Source organism: Trichosurus vulpecula, chromosome 5 (genome assembly GCF_011100635.1).
Source record: "Trichosurus vulpecula isolate mTriVul1 chromosome 5, mTriVul1.pri, whole genome shotgun sequence".
NCBI classification, from domain to species: domain Eukaryota; kingdom Metazoa; phylum Chordata; class Mammalia; order Diprotodontia; family Phalangeridae; genus Trichosurus; species Trichosurus vulpecula.
In genome coordinates, this window is record NC_050577.1 from 237,251,596 (window position 1) to 237,264,985 (window position 13,390).

General features: G+C 38.2%; 1 protein-coding gene across 3 annotated transcripts in view; it reads left to right on the top strand.

Annotated features, from left to right (window-relative positions):
• PPP1R12A (protein phosphatase 1 regulatory subunit 12A) overlaps window positions 1-13,390 on the top strand; it is a 174,026-nt gene that overhangs the window by 151,051 nt on the left and 9,585 nt on the right. For all 3 annotated transcript variants that reach the window (XM_036759127.1, XM_036759128.1, XM_036759126.1), the window contains 2 exons: window positions 10,800-10,935; window positions 12,617-12,721. In XM_036759127.1, the coding sequence (XP_036615022.1) occupies window positions 10,800-10,935; window positions 12,617-12,721 (241 nt within the window). The remainder of the gene's footprint in view (window positions 1-10,799; window positions 10,936-12,616; window positions 12,722-13,390) is intronic.

Genomic DNA, 13,390 nt, shown 5'->3' on the forward strand with positions numbered 1-13,390 from the left:
TTTTCCCACTTGCCTTGAAGACTCATTGTGTCATTACAAATTAATATCTGGAAAGGATGCCGTTAAATTGAGAGACAGCTAAAAATAGTGCCCAACCTGAATTTATAACAGTTGATGACCTCAAACAGAATAGAAATATTATTATTTTATTCTGTAATATCTTTCCCAAGAATTTTTTTTAATTAAGAACCCTTTACATTCACAATGAAGTCTTATTCTTTAAAGGCCTATTCACATATATGCTAAATCAAATTATATCTTTGACCTACTTATAAATGATTTGAGAAAAGAAGCACTAGAACCTCTGGTTTCCCTCTGGTTACCCCAACTATACATGTGTTATATAGGAGGTCATTGAAGGGATTGCTACCTTGGATTGTTTTGAGACTTATGATTCTTCATTGTTCTCTAATGTCCATTTAGTCACCATGGCTTATTTTCATATGGAAGAGATGCCTAGTGGTTGGTGTAGTGCATTTCTTGGGGTAGCATCATAAAAGGGATCATTGTAAAGTAGACCTTCTTTTCCCGTCGAAACAGATTTGGAAATTGTATATAGTCTTTGTAACCAGTTATTTAACATCTGATGTCCCAGAATTCAATATGTCAGTGGGTCTTTTATCTCATCGATGTATTTCCTCTTAAAAAGCTCAGCTTTCAGCTCATCCATGCTTTCTCATCCTGTTCTTAGTCTCCTGAAGATCATCCAGAGGAGAGCCCCACTAGTAAAAATATAATAACTACAAACCATTTAGTATTCCAGGTGATTATATCATTCTCCAAGTCTTAAACATATATAGGGAGAGTTACTGTGGCTTAATTGGCACAATGAACTCTCACTTAAAGAAATTCAGGTTGGTACCTTCTTTGCAACTGATGGTCCAGTGAGTTGCTTTGACATGGAGGTTAAGGTAATAACCAGTGTCAGAGGAAGAACTTGAAACCACATGTTTGTGGCCCCTAGTTAAATGCACTGTTTCCTACACTAGGCTGACTCTCAGGCTCCTAGAGCAATACCAGGTCTTAGAAGCCTCTAGATGTCCAGGCCTGCATGCCAGGTACAGGAGACCCAGTGAACCCCCCCCTTCTCAGGGGAGATGAGAGACTGCAAGCCTTCCTTGGGAAGGAGGGGGAAGAATTCTCATTAAGATCAGGTCCTGAATTTGCAGTGTTTTAAGTCCATGCCTTTTTGTACACCAGTCTCATAAAATAGATATTGAAAAACTTTAGATTGACTGTATAAGAGGTCCAGAAGGCTTGAAAGTCTGTACTACAAACAGCACAAAAAAACTATACTAATTGCAGCTTTTCCTAAAATTAGTAGACTATTTATTAATATTAATAAAACATTTAATATTTTTAAACTTATTAGATGTTCAACTTTTCATGGGTTGAATTGAAAAACTATAAGGAAGTTTGAACATCAAGGCTTTTTCTTGATGAACTTCCCTGTTTGATAATATTTCTCTCACTGAAAAGCATTTTTTAAAAAAAGAGCAAACTATTATTTCTTCCCCTTGCTCTCATCTCAGTTTAGTCAAAAATATATGTATTAAGTCATTCCCCTGTACTTTTAAAAAAAGAAGTTCCAGTATGTCCTAGAATTGCTAAGATGTAATTGGCATAATTGAATTGTGAAAAAGAAATACATTTGTTAAATTCCCCAAAGTATCCCACTTGATCATGACTTCTAAAAGAGTAGAATGACCCCATTCATAAACTTTTATGTCAAAGATTTCTTGACAGAATACCTCATTTCTCTGGTGCATTATAGTTGGTTAGAGCCCTTTCTCCACAATAATGTTAAATAATACAGGTTTTCTCCTCCTATGACAAATTAACTGGGACAAACAACTGAGATCCTAGCTACAAAGCTGGAAGGTCCCTTCGAAGCCTGATCATCCTACAATGTCCAGCTTACAGTTGAGGAAACTGAGGCTCAGAGAAGTGAAGTGACTTCTTCAGTGTCATGTTATGTTCTTTAACAGCATAGCAAAGAAGTTGAATTAATATTTAGAATTAAATAAAGAAACTTCTGGGTCACTTGATAAACTAGATAGAGGGCTAAGCATCTTCTGTGATCTCCTTGACCTCTCAGACCTCTCCAAAATAGAAATTATGCACCAAAGACAATAACAAACAAGCTGCTCTCTTGTCTTCATGACTTAGGATACCAGAATCTACAAGAAAGTGTTATTTTAAAAAATCAATTAATATCTATATTAAGCTTACTTAGCAATTCTCCCCCACTCCCCAAGCGACAGTGGTGAGGCTTCACTAGCTATCCCATTAAGGGGCTTGAAAGAAAACCCATATCCTGTCTCTTTCTTCTGTTTTTGGTGCCTTGGGAATCCTGACTCCAAGCTTCAGGAGCCTCCTCAGGCCAGGACAGATAGCCAGCACACTTCTATAGCACATACTCTTAGGCTATGGAAGTTCACTCAGACCATAGCCAGTGCAGCAGGCTGCATTCTTTGCTATAAAAGATTTCTGCAGGAGAGTTAGGAACAGAAAGAAAGGGGTAGGACATCCTATCTCCCACCTCAGTCCTCCCAGAGCCTCAGAGACCTGAACAAAAATTAACCACATAGCACCAGCATGGCAGTTATCTGAACTGTCATTGTCAGGCCAATGAAATGAGGAATGGAGGGAGTAGGACACAAGGTGGGGCAGGTGGGGAGAGCTGGGACCAGTTTTTTCCACCCTAAAGTCACTTGAGACAGAGACCTAAGTTGGTATGAGAGGATGCTGAGATGCTTTGAGATTCAGCCCCCAAGGACACCACCATTAGAGGGAAGGGAATCAGCAAGTCAGAAAGTGAGTGGTAGGAGAAAATAAGGGGAGGGAAAGTTTGAAATTATCGGAGTTCTCAGGAAGAAGACAATGCAGAGTCCTCAAACATAAACAGATAAATCAACAGGGAAGAGAAACTAAAAGCAAAAAAGAAATGTGGCCTCCAGATCTATAAATGAATTCAGACATCTGCAAAACAAACAAAAATGATCCAACAGAAGGCCCTTTAGAATTTGAAGAGAACGTGGAATCACAATACACTGTTACTGAGTGGTTTAAAAGAGAAATGAGAGTTGTGAGAGCAAAGTTTATGCCCTGCACAACAAAAATAGTGGACAGAATAAAAAATCAGTCTGCAATGGCAAGTGTCACCAAATAAAAGAGAGAGCAATAGATTGGGAATGCAATTAGACAGAAGTGAAAGATGATCTAAAAGAGAAGCAAAAATACAATAACTTTAAAGGAAAATAAGCTCTCTGTCAAAGCAGAAACATACTGATCTCGAAGACAAAATGGATAGAGACAGCCTAAGTATCATAATTCTCCCATCAGAACATGACAAGACAAAAAACTTTAATGCCATAAATTCAGGAAATAATATATAAGAATTGCACAGCTTCTAAACATAGAAATTGAAAAGGCATTTAAAGAATGTATAGATCACCTCCAGGGGAAAAAAAAACAAGGCTGCAAACTCCAAGACACATAGTAGTTAAATTTAGCAATTCACTTAAGAAAAAAGTTCTGCGAGCTCCCAGGAAAAGACCTTCAAATACAAAGCAAAAGAAATTGTATAATAAAAGACTGTTCTACACTTGCCAGAAACTGTAGGAATGAATGGAATGTGTGCCAAAGAGGATTAAATGATAATCATCAAAGAATAAGGGACTACGAGATTTATGCCAGAGTATTTACATCTAAGGTTAAAACTTTAAATGTTTTGTATATTTCTATATATTGTCCCTAGCAAGACTCACTAAATATTAGAAAACTAAAGCTCTGACTGCTCTGAACTGAATATATCAATTGCATAGTGCAGGTATGGGACACAGTGTGATTATTTTCTTTCAAAGCATCATTATTCATCAGCATCTGTGTGATTCTGTCACAAGAACATAGCTCCCAATCCTATTGTGCTGTAAGAAATGACAAGCAACATGCTCTCAGAAAAACCTAGAAAGACTTACATGAACTGATGCAAAATGAAATGAGCAGAACCAGGAGAACATTGTACATAGTGACAGCAATATTATACGATGATCAACTGTGAATGACTTAGCTATTTTCAACAATACAATGTGAATAGTTTACCTCTTCTCAATTCAGGAGAAATTCTGTCCTAGTTTTCCCTACTTTATTTTCCTGTCTGGTGCATATTTGTATATTTTTAAATCTTTTTCTGAGGGTAATATAAAAATCTCAACTTGCGTTTACCAGCAGATGGCTAAGGATGAACACTTTTTGCTCTTCAGTGACATAGATAGGACGTTCTTATCTCCAGAGCAAGAAGTCTTTCGTGAACATAGGTTTGTGTTTTCCTTTTGAAAAATGATTTTTGGAGACCGTTTGCCCTGTGTCCAAAAAAAGAAAGGAAAATCTATTCTTTCTCCTTTTCTGTCCAACTAGGCATCAGGATCTAAAACCCTCTCTAAGTATATAAGGTCCATGAACCTGAAGGGGGGAGCATATTTTCAATAACCTGCGAAATTTAACTTTTTATTAAGTTATTTAAGGTTACAAAGGATCCACTTGACACATGTACTGGCTGTGTGACCTTGAGCAAGTCACTTAACCCCAATTGCCCTTCCAAAAAACCTAAATAAAGTTACAAAGAATCAATAAGTTTTATCAGGCTTCCAAAGGGGATGCAAGTCAAGTTAACAAGCATTTATTAAATGGCTAACTTTGTGCTAGTTATTTGCTAAGCCCTGGAGTTACAAAGAAAGACAGTCCCTTCTCCAGGGATTTCAGTCTTCAAAGGGGAGGAAATAAGCAAAAAGCTCTGTACAAACATGGTATATACAGGTTAAATTGGAAATCATAAACAGAACGCACTTGCATTAAATGGGTTCGGAAAAGATTCCTTGTAGAAGGTAGGATTTTAGCTGGCACTTGAAGGAAGCCAGGAAATAAGATGAAGAGGGAGAGAATTCTAGTCATGGGTGGCAGCCAGTGAAAATATACAAAGTAGTACAAGAAGGCCCATGTATATAGCAGATAAGGGGAGGGGAGTAGAGTGAAAGAAGACTAAGAGAGACAGGAAGGTACCAGGCTATGAAGGGCTTTAACAGCCAGACAGAGGGATATATATTTTTTTAACCTAAAGATAAAAATCAGCCATTGGCATTGATCCACTGCTCTAGCAGCTCTTTATTTTTAAACCTTGAAAGTTAAAAGACTGCTCTGAAGGGGAGAATTTGTATTTTCTGATCAATATCTGGTATTCATTAACCCTGGATTAGAAGAAATCAAGCTCACGCCAGATCTCCCTCTTGGGTAAGAGGCTAATTGTTTTTCATTTTATTTATTTTATTTTATTTTTATTTTGATACAAAAATAGATTATTCAAAAATAATCACCAAACCAAAAAGAAAAAAGACCTGACACTACCACCTGCTAGCTATGTGACTTTAAGCAAGTTCTTTCTTTCAGTTTCAGTTTCCTCATCTTTAAAATGACAATGACATTTTCAGTATTACATAGGGTTGTAAAGATCAAAGTGTAACACGTATGAAAGTAGTTAGCAAGAGTGATTCATGTATAGATGCATTATATTATTAAGCCGCCTTCCCGTAAAGTAGCCCATCAGTCCCTATTTCATATTTTATTTTTCATGCTGAACGTAAAGGCTAACAAAAAAGAGCATTTCCATAGGCACAGCACAACACCAGAAGAATAAAATTCATCTGAGGCCCCTTCTTCCAACTTTTTCTTCCATGTTTATGTGGTATTTATCACATACATACTAATTAGGAGAGAGAAAATTTTACTTCATTCTTCCTTGGCCCTTTCTACATTTTTACATTGCTTTTACTTCCCTTCACTTTTCCATCTTAAAACCCTTAGAACAGAACCAGTCCACCTCCATGCCCTCTGTTTTTCTTGATTTCCTCAATGCCCTTTGAATATAGTAAGGTTTTAAAATTCTATTAAAATGTTAAAATTACAGCATTCCAGTTGCTCAAATAAATTTACTTTTCTAGTTTTCTCTTAAGTCTTGTGTTTCCATTTAAAAGTCCTGCTTGGCTCTGATCTTTTCCTCAGAAATGAAAAGCCTCTCTTCAATTAAAAGTTTTTCTTTCCTCTTCCCTCTCCCCTAAGATCATACTGAGCTTTTCGGTCTTTTGATTTTGCCTAATGTTTCTTGTTGTCTCATTGATTTCTGTTTGGTCTACCCTAGTTTTCAGGAAGTCAGCTTCTTTGGTAAGTTTTATCCCTTTCTCTTCCGAGCTATTTTCTTTACAATCTTTCAGTCTTTTACACTCCTTTGTAAGGAGTAAAGGTATTTTCTACCTTTAGTTCCTGAGTTAGGGCCTCTGGCCAGGCAGGGCCAGGTTCCACTCCTACTGTATTATTGGGTGGGGTGTTTAGTCTCACCTTAATTCCACTGGGTTCCTCAGCTGACCTTTGCCTCCTGGACTTAGGCTGCATCCTAGATCTGTGAGGTTCAGAGTGCTCCATCTTCAGGGCTCCAGATGGCTTTTCAGGGTGGAGTGCTGGATACTTAAGGGGCCAGGAATCTGGGCTATCCTTGTTTGAGTACTTCCCTGCTGCTCTAGTCACTGCCACTCCCCAGGGCTTCCAAGGCACTTGCCACTGCTGCATAGTGGGGCTTTCTGACCTCTGCATCTTTCTGGAGGAGCCTCCCGCTCCTGTTTTCTCTGCTCTCTGAGACCTGATTTGTTCATCTGTTTTGGGGCTGGTTTTCCTGGCAGCCTCCTTCACTTTTTCTCTGGGCTGACTTTGTGCATGCAGTTCAGAGGTGGAAATAGTTACTTCTCAATATTTGATCTGATACAAATTTTAGGTATATGCCATTGTATAAATATAGGACTTTGGCTATCTACTTCTTTTCCAGGTACCATTTTGGCCAGCAGTCATAAGAGACTAATTATTTTGTGATACACTGGTTACTTGTTTTTGTCTCCTTTTAAAATGCTATCTAAATGTGAGTTATGGTTTCTCATGATATGTCATGGGGTTAAAGACAAAAAGAAAACAGTTGGGGAGGCACTTTGAAAGTGTTTAGCTTTATTACGCAATTCCAGTGACCTATTTTTCTACTTACCTCTGCTACACAGAAAGACTTGATCTTACGGTCTCCTGCAAGTGTTCTATTTCTGTTTGTGAATTCCAAAATTACTTCATGTGATCATAATCATTTTTCAGCTCATTTTTCCCTGTGTCTTATGATCCCAGCCCTGTTCTTCATCCTCATCCTGACCTCCATTCTCTCTACTCCTTACCTTTTCTAGGAAATCAATCTTGTACTGGCACCATCAACCTCCCTTCCTTCTCTCTCTTTGACTTTTGTTGAATTATTTCAATACTATCCGTTAGGAAATGCTTTGGCCCTTGCCCTATTGTTTATCACACCTTGCTAAACTATAGATTATTCCTGAAGGATACTCTGTATCCTTCACATACTGCTGAACTGAACAGAAGGAAAAACATTACGAAATTGTGCCGATTAGATTAGCTATAAATTTTTGTTATCTAATCCCAACTGGGGCCTCACTGCACGAAGATAATCATCTTACTCTTCCCTTATTGCTTCACGATCCTACTCTGTACAATGGCTGTTACAAACCTTATTTCTCCTCCAAATTCTCACAGCACTCCTCAGCCTCTCAGCCAATCCCATCTCATACCTCACTGAAGAAATTGAAGCCATTTGCTGAGTGCTCCTCTCCTCCTGTCCTCATCTAACATCAACCAGAGATCTTCCCGTGTTATCCCTGTGTTGTTTTTTTTTCACTTCTTTATTGAGCCAGTTCTTGCATATGATAAGGGTTCCACAGACCTCACCCACCCCTCTTGGGGCTTCTTGGGGCCTCGAGCCCACTGTGGCTCTGCAGACTGGCTTCAGTGCCTGGAGGGGAGGATCCCTAGGCTGGGGCTGCAGCAGCACTGCTGCAAGTCAGATTTACAGTGAGGTGAATTTATGTAAAGCAAGAACTGTCTGTAAAGAAATGATATTTCTCCTGACCAAGGCCAACCTCTCTGTTGTTCTTGATCGGTCATTTAAGTCATCTCTAACTATGACCCCAGTTGGGATTTTCTTGGCAAAGATACTGAAGTGGTTTGCCATTTCCTTCTCCTTTTATTTCCTTCTCCTTTCTTCTCATTTTGCAGATGAGAAAGCTGAGACAAACAGGGTTAAGTGACTTGCCCAAGGTCACACAGCTAGTAAGTATCTGAGGCTAGATTTGAACTCAGGTCTTCCTGCCTCCAGGCCTGGTGGTACTCTATCCACTGTGCCCCCTAGCTAGCCTATTTGCATCTGTAATTCTATTTCTTCTTACCTACTGCAGCAGATTGCCTTTATTATCAAAACCACCATCATCCTGACTTGCTCTTCTAATCACTCCCTGTCTGCTGTCCTTTCCAGCTGATCACATCTCCCTCATTCTTTCAAACCCAAAACAAGCACACAAACAAAATCCTCCCATGAAATATTGTTCTAAATATTCTCTTCGTCTCAGCTAAACTACTTAAGAAATCTATCTAGACTAAGTAGATGTCTTCTCTTCCTCTTCTCCCAGTCTTTTCTTAACCTAACCCTCTGTTTTCTGGCTTCTAACTTCTTCATCTGAAATTTTCCACTTCAGAGTTGTGGGTGAACTTATAATTGCCAAACCCAGTGGCCTTTTCTCAATTCTTATTTTATGGCTTACCGCCATCCCCACCCCTGTGGCTTTTGACACTGTTGATCATTTTCTCTTCCTGTATGACTTCTCTAGGTTTATATTACTCTCTTCTAGTTCTCTCTCCATGTTCCTTTTCCATCTCCTTTGCTGGACTTTCATATCATGCTCACTAACCTTTGTAGGCTCATCATACATATTATGTCCCCAGTTGTGGATGTCCCCCAAGGGGGGGACCTCTATCTTAGGCCTTCCATCTTTTCTCTCTATACTATCTCACTGGATGAACTCATCAACTCCCATGGGTTCTATCATATCTGTGCAGATGATTAGCAGATCTATATATTCAGCCCAAGTCTGTCTCCAGAGCCCAGTCCTGTGTTACCAGCTGCCTTTTGGACATCTTTAATTGGAGAGCCCATAATCATCTCAAAAATTGCCATATTCATATTAGAACTCATTGCTCCCCATCCCAGCCCCCAACTTGCTCTTCTTCTAAAACTTTCCTATTACTGTCAATAATACCGCCATCCTTCCAGTTGCCCAGGCTCACAACCTTGATGTCATTCCTCGACTAAAATTTACTTCACATATATAATCCATTGTCATATCTTGTCATTTCTGTATTCACAACATTTTTCCCATCCTGTCCCCTCCTCTCCACTCAAACAACTACCATCCTAGACTTCTAATTAGTCTTCCTGTCTCATGGCTCTTCATGTTCCAATACATCCTCCACTCAGCTGCCAGAGTGATTTTCCTAAAACATGGGCCTGACCACATTTCTCCTCCCTACTACCGCCAGTGTTTCCCTCCTGAGTCAATATAAAATCCCCTCCTTAGCATATTGTAAAGCCCTTCACACCCTTGCCCTGTTTTATATTTCCAGTCTTCTTATACTTTAATGCTCTTACCTTTACTTTACAATCCAATGACACCTGCCTCATTACTGGTTTATGCTCATGACACTCTGGATCTTGACATTGTGCTTTTTTAGTGGTTGTCCCTATACCTCCATTCCTTCTTCACCTCTACCTGTCATCTTCCTTTAACATATGGCTCAGATGTCACCTTCTGCAGGAGGCCCTTTCCAGTCCCCTTTTTTAATTACTGTATTATATTATTAATGTTTTCCTTGGTTATTCCATAGGTTTTATTTTATACATTTAAAAACATTCTGAGAAGTCCATAGATTTGACAAGGAGTCCATGACACAAAAAAAGTTAAGCCACTTTTCCCAAGCTGCTAGTGCTTTTCTCTCTGAGGTTATTTTCACGCGCGCACACGCGTGTGTGTGTGTGTATGTGTGTGCATGCACATGAGCAGCACGCTCGAATTCTTTGAGGACAAGAACTGTTTTTGCCTCTTTATATCCTGAGCACTTATCACAGTGCTTTACTGACTGGTATTCATAACTATTACTGCTTCATGCTTAGAGACTTGGGTTCTACGTAGTCCTGGTTTTGCAATCAACTAGATCTGTAGCTTTGGACAAATCACTTAACCTCTTTCAGTTCTTCATCTACAAAATGAGGGGATTGACCTAATTATTCTATAAAGTCTCCTACACCTCTAGTCTAAACCACATTCCAAAAGAAATAAACTGTTCTATTCACACAGTTTACTTACAGTTGCCTAAACAGATCTTAGTGCTTGCCAAAACTCTGTAAGACAAAGATTGAACTCAAATACAGATCTTGATGCTGTTAACTTGTTTGGATTGGCCCAGAAAGTTCATCTAAAAAATAACCAGAATTCAAAATAGGATGATAAAAAATATTATTTAAGAGGCGTTCTTCCTCAAGATGCACATGCTATATGTGGTTGAATATTTTACTCCTTAATTTTTATGTTTTGAAACTTTGTTTTAAAAATGCAGATATTGGTTTTATTGGTTGTTTGAAGTACTATAATTTTCAAAAACACTAATTTCTGTATTGAGGCCATGACTTTAATAGCTCAGAGTCAACAGATTTAATTTAGGCATTTTAGAATATTCTGTGCTATCATGGTTTGCTAAGTTTGTTTACATCTAGCAGATCTTGTTGATGAATATATTTGAATTAAATACATCTTTATATAATAACCTCAGCAGTAGACATTATAATTTTAACTTATCAGTATATTTTTCTTCTGAAGACATGACACAGGTTCCACATCATCCACCGAGCGTTGTGATTCCTTGCTGAGTCGATCTGGGTCTTACAGTTACTTGGAAGAAAGAAAACTTTACTCTAGCAGACTAGAAAGAGAAGATTCAACTGACTTCAAAAAGGTATTTGGCCTGTCTGATCTTTTAAGTAAAGTCATCATCTTTTGCTATCAAGATTCTTCTCTTTTGATATTATTCCTCAAAAATCACAAATTTAAAAAACACCTTCTAATAAAAAATGCCTATTTATAATGGATGTAGCAATGACAGGACCAGGGTTTCTGGTACTTAACCCCGATAGCTTCAGTACCACCTGAAACGGGTAGGTGGTGTGAGAAGGCAAAGACAAACTGACTTGTGATTATATCGTGTGGGCCGTAAGCAGACCTTAGGTCTTTGTCAGGATGAGACAACTAATGAAGGATTGTATTAGATTTTTCCAGGGAATTTAAGAGACAAGGAACTGAGAAACTCAGAACAAGAATGGTGCAGAGGAAAAGGTAGTAAAGGAATTTGGGGGTGGTCCACAGAAAGGGATAATTCTGAGCAATAGTCTCTAGGATTCTAAACCAACTATGAAGGAACTGAGAACTTGACTATTTTGGTGAGTAGAGATTTCCCCTCAGCCTGCTAGCGGTATTGTCCACAGAGGTTAGCTACATTTTCAGTCCTGTCCAACTCTTCATGACCCTTTTGGGGTTTTCTTGGCCAAGATAGCAGAGTAGTTTGCCATTTCCTTCTCCGGCTCATTTTACAGATGAGGAAACCGGGGCAAACAGGGTGAAGTGACTTTCCCAGGGCCACATAGCTAAGTATGTAAGTAAGTATCTCAGGCTGAATTTGTACTTGGGAAGATGAGTCCTGCTTCCAGGCCCGGACCTCTATCCACTGAGCCGCCTAGCTTCCCCACAACTACATTAGGGTTTCTAATATTGTGTCCTCAGTAAGCTTAAACAAACTGTAACAAATATTTACTGAAGGTGCATTTGTGTAAGATGGCATTCAAGGTTTTTTTTTTTTTCAAAGATATGATTCCTCCCGCTAGGAGGTTATAGCTAGCAAGAGAGCCGTTGTCCAGATAACTAGTAACATAAGGCAGAAGCTTTAGGTGCCTCATCCAGGTACAGAGATCTATCCAAATTCAGTCTGTTACCAGTAAAGAAGTTCACATTTCTCTAGCACTTGAGAACTTACACAGCAGTGTGTCTAAGTGCACAAATAGCCAAACTAGGAGTCAAGAAGGCCTGAATTCAAGATTCAAGTCCTACATTAGACATAGAATCTTGGGCTGGGGGGGGGGGGGGTGTTAACCCGTGATAAATCATTAACTTCTCGGTGCCCTGGGCAATTCTCTCAAAATACACATTTAAAGTAGAACTACCACTGGGCATTTGTAAAAGGTGTTTGTTTCTCACTATGAATTCCTAATACTAATGAAATTACAGGGGTCCATACCAAAATTTACAAAATATTTTCCTCTCAACAACCTTATAAAGGGTTTAATATTTTTCTGTCCCTATTTTATAGATGACATATCTACCAGCTCCTCAGAAAAGTTTTTCTTCTATTCATGGAAACAGAAATAATACTAACATAGAATTTTTATATGGATAATTTGATGTGAGAATTATTTTCAGCCTCAAGGTACAAACATAGGTAATTTCAGGCGTTAAACTTTTATAGTAAACACATCATATTAAATTTTCCTTTAGTATAGGAGAACAGTTATTGGGATGAAATCCTAATGTTTAGACACCAGTAATAGAGCAGTTTTTCTCTAATTCTACCCCATCTTTTGTCCTAGCTTTATGAACAAATTCTAGCTGAAAATGAAAAACTGAAAACACAGCTACATGATACAAATATGGAACTGACAGAGCTTAAACTGCAGTTGGAAAAGGCCACCCAGGTTTGTTCGTTCTTCTTTTTCATCTCTAGTAGAAAATATGAATATCATGTTTTTCATTCAGGCAGTCTAAAAAATAGAATTGGGATTGTCTCCAGCAATTGTTCTGAGGGATCTTGATGCAGTAGATTCCTTTTTTGGTAAAAAGTTAGAAAACAGCAATAATACAGAAGTGCCACATTTGCCTCTTGCTGCAGTAAATGAGATTGGCCAGTCTATCCTCTCACAATATGGGTATTTTTTTCTTTAAGCTATTAAACTATTGAAAAATGTGTATTGAAAAATCTGTCTCCTTACAAATTATAACTAGTCATTAGCAATATTTTTTAAATTTCATGACTAAAATTTCCTTTTAAGTAACATTATGCAAAGTTGTATGTGTTTTGTTTTTTAAACAGTTCTTTACTGAATTCTGCTTTTTTGGTTTCTAGCAAAGCTTATTGGAGGTAAAATTTGATTACAAACATTTATTAAATATCCGGTATATTAGAGGTTCTTAACGTGGGAGTCCATGAACATGAGGGAGGAAGGTTATTTTAAATATTTTGATAATTATTTCACTCTACTTCCTTTGTAATCTTACTGTGTATTTTATCTTATGCATTTAAAAACATTATTCTTAGAAGAGCTCCAGAGATTGCTATAAAAGTTCACTACACTGCCAGAGGGTTC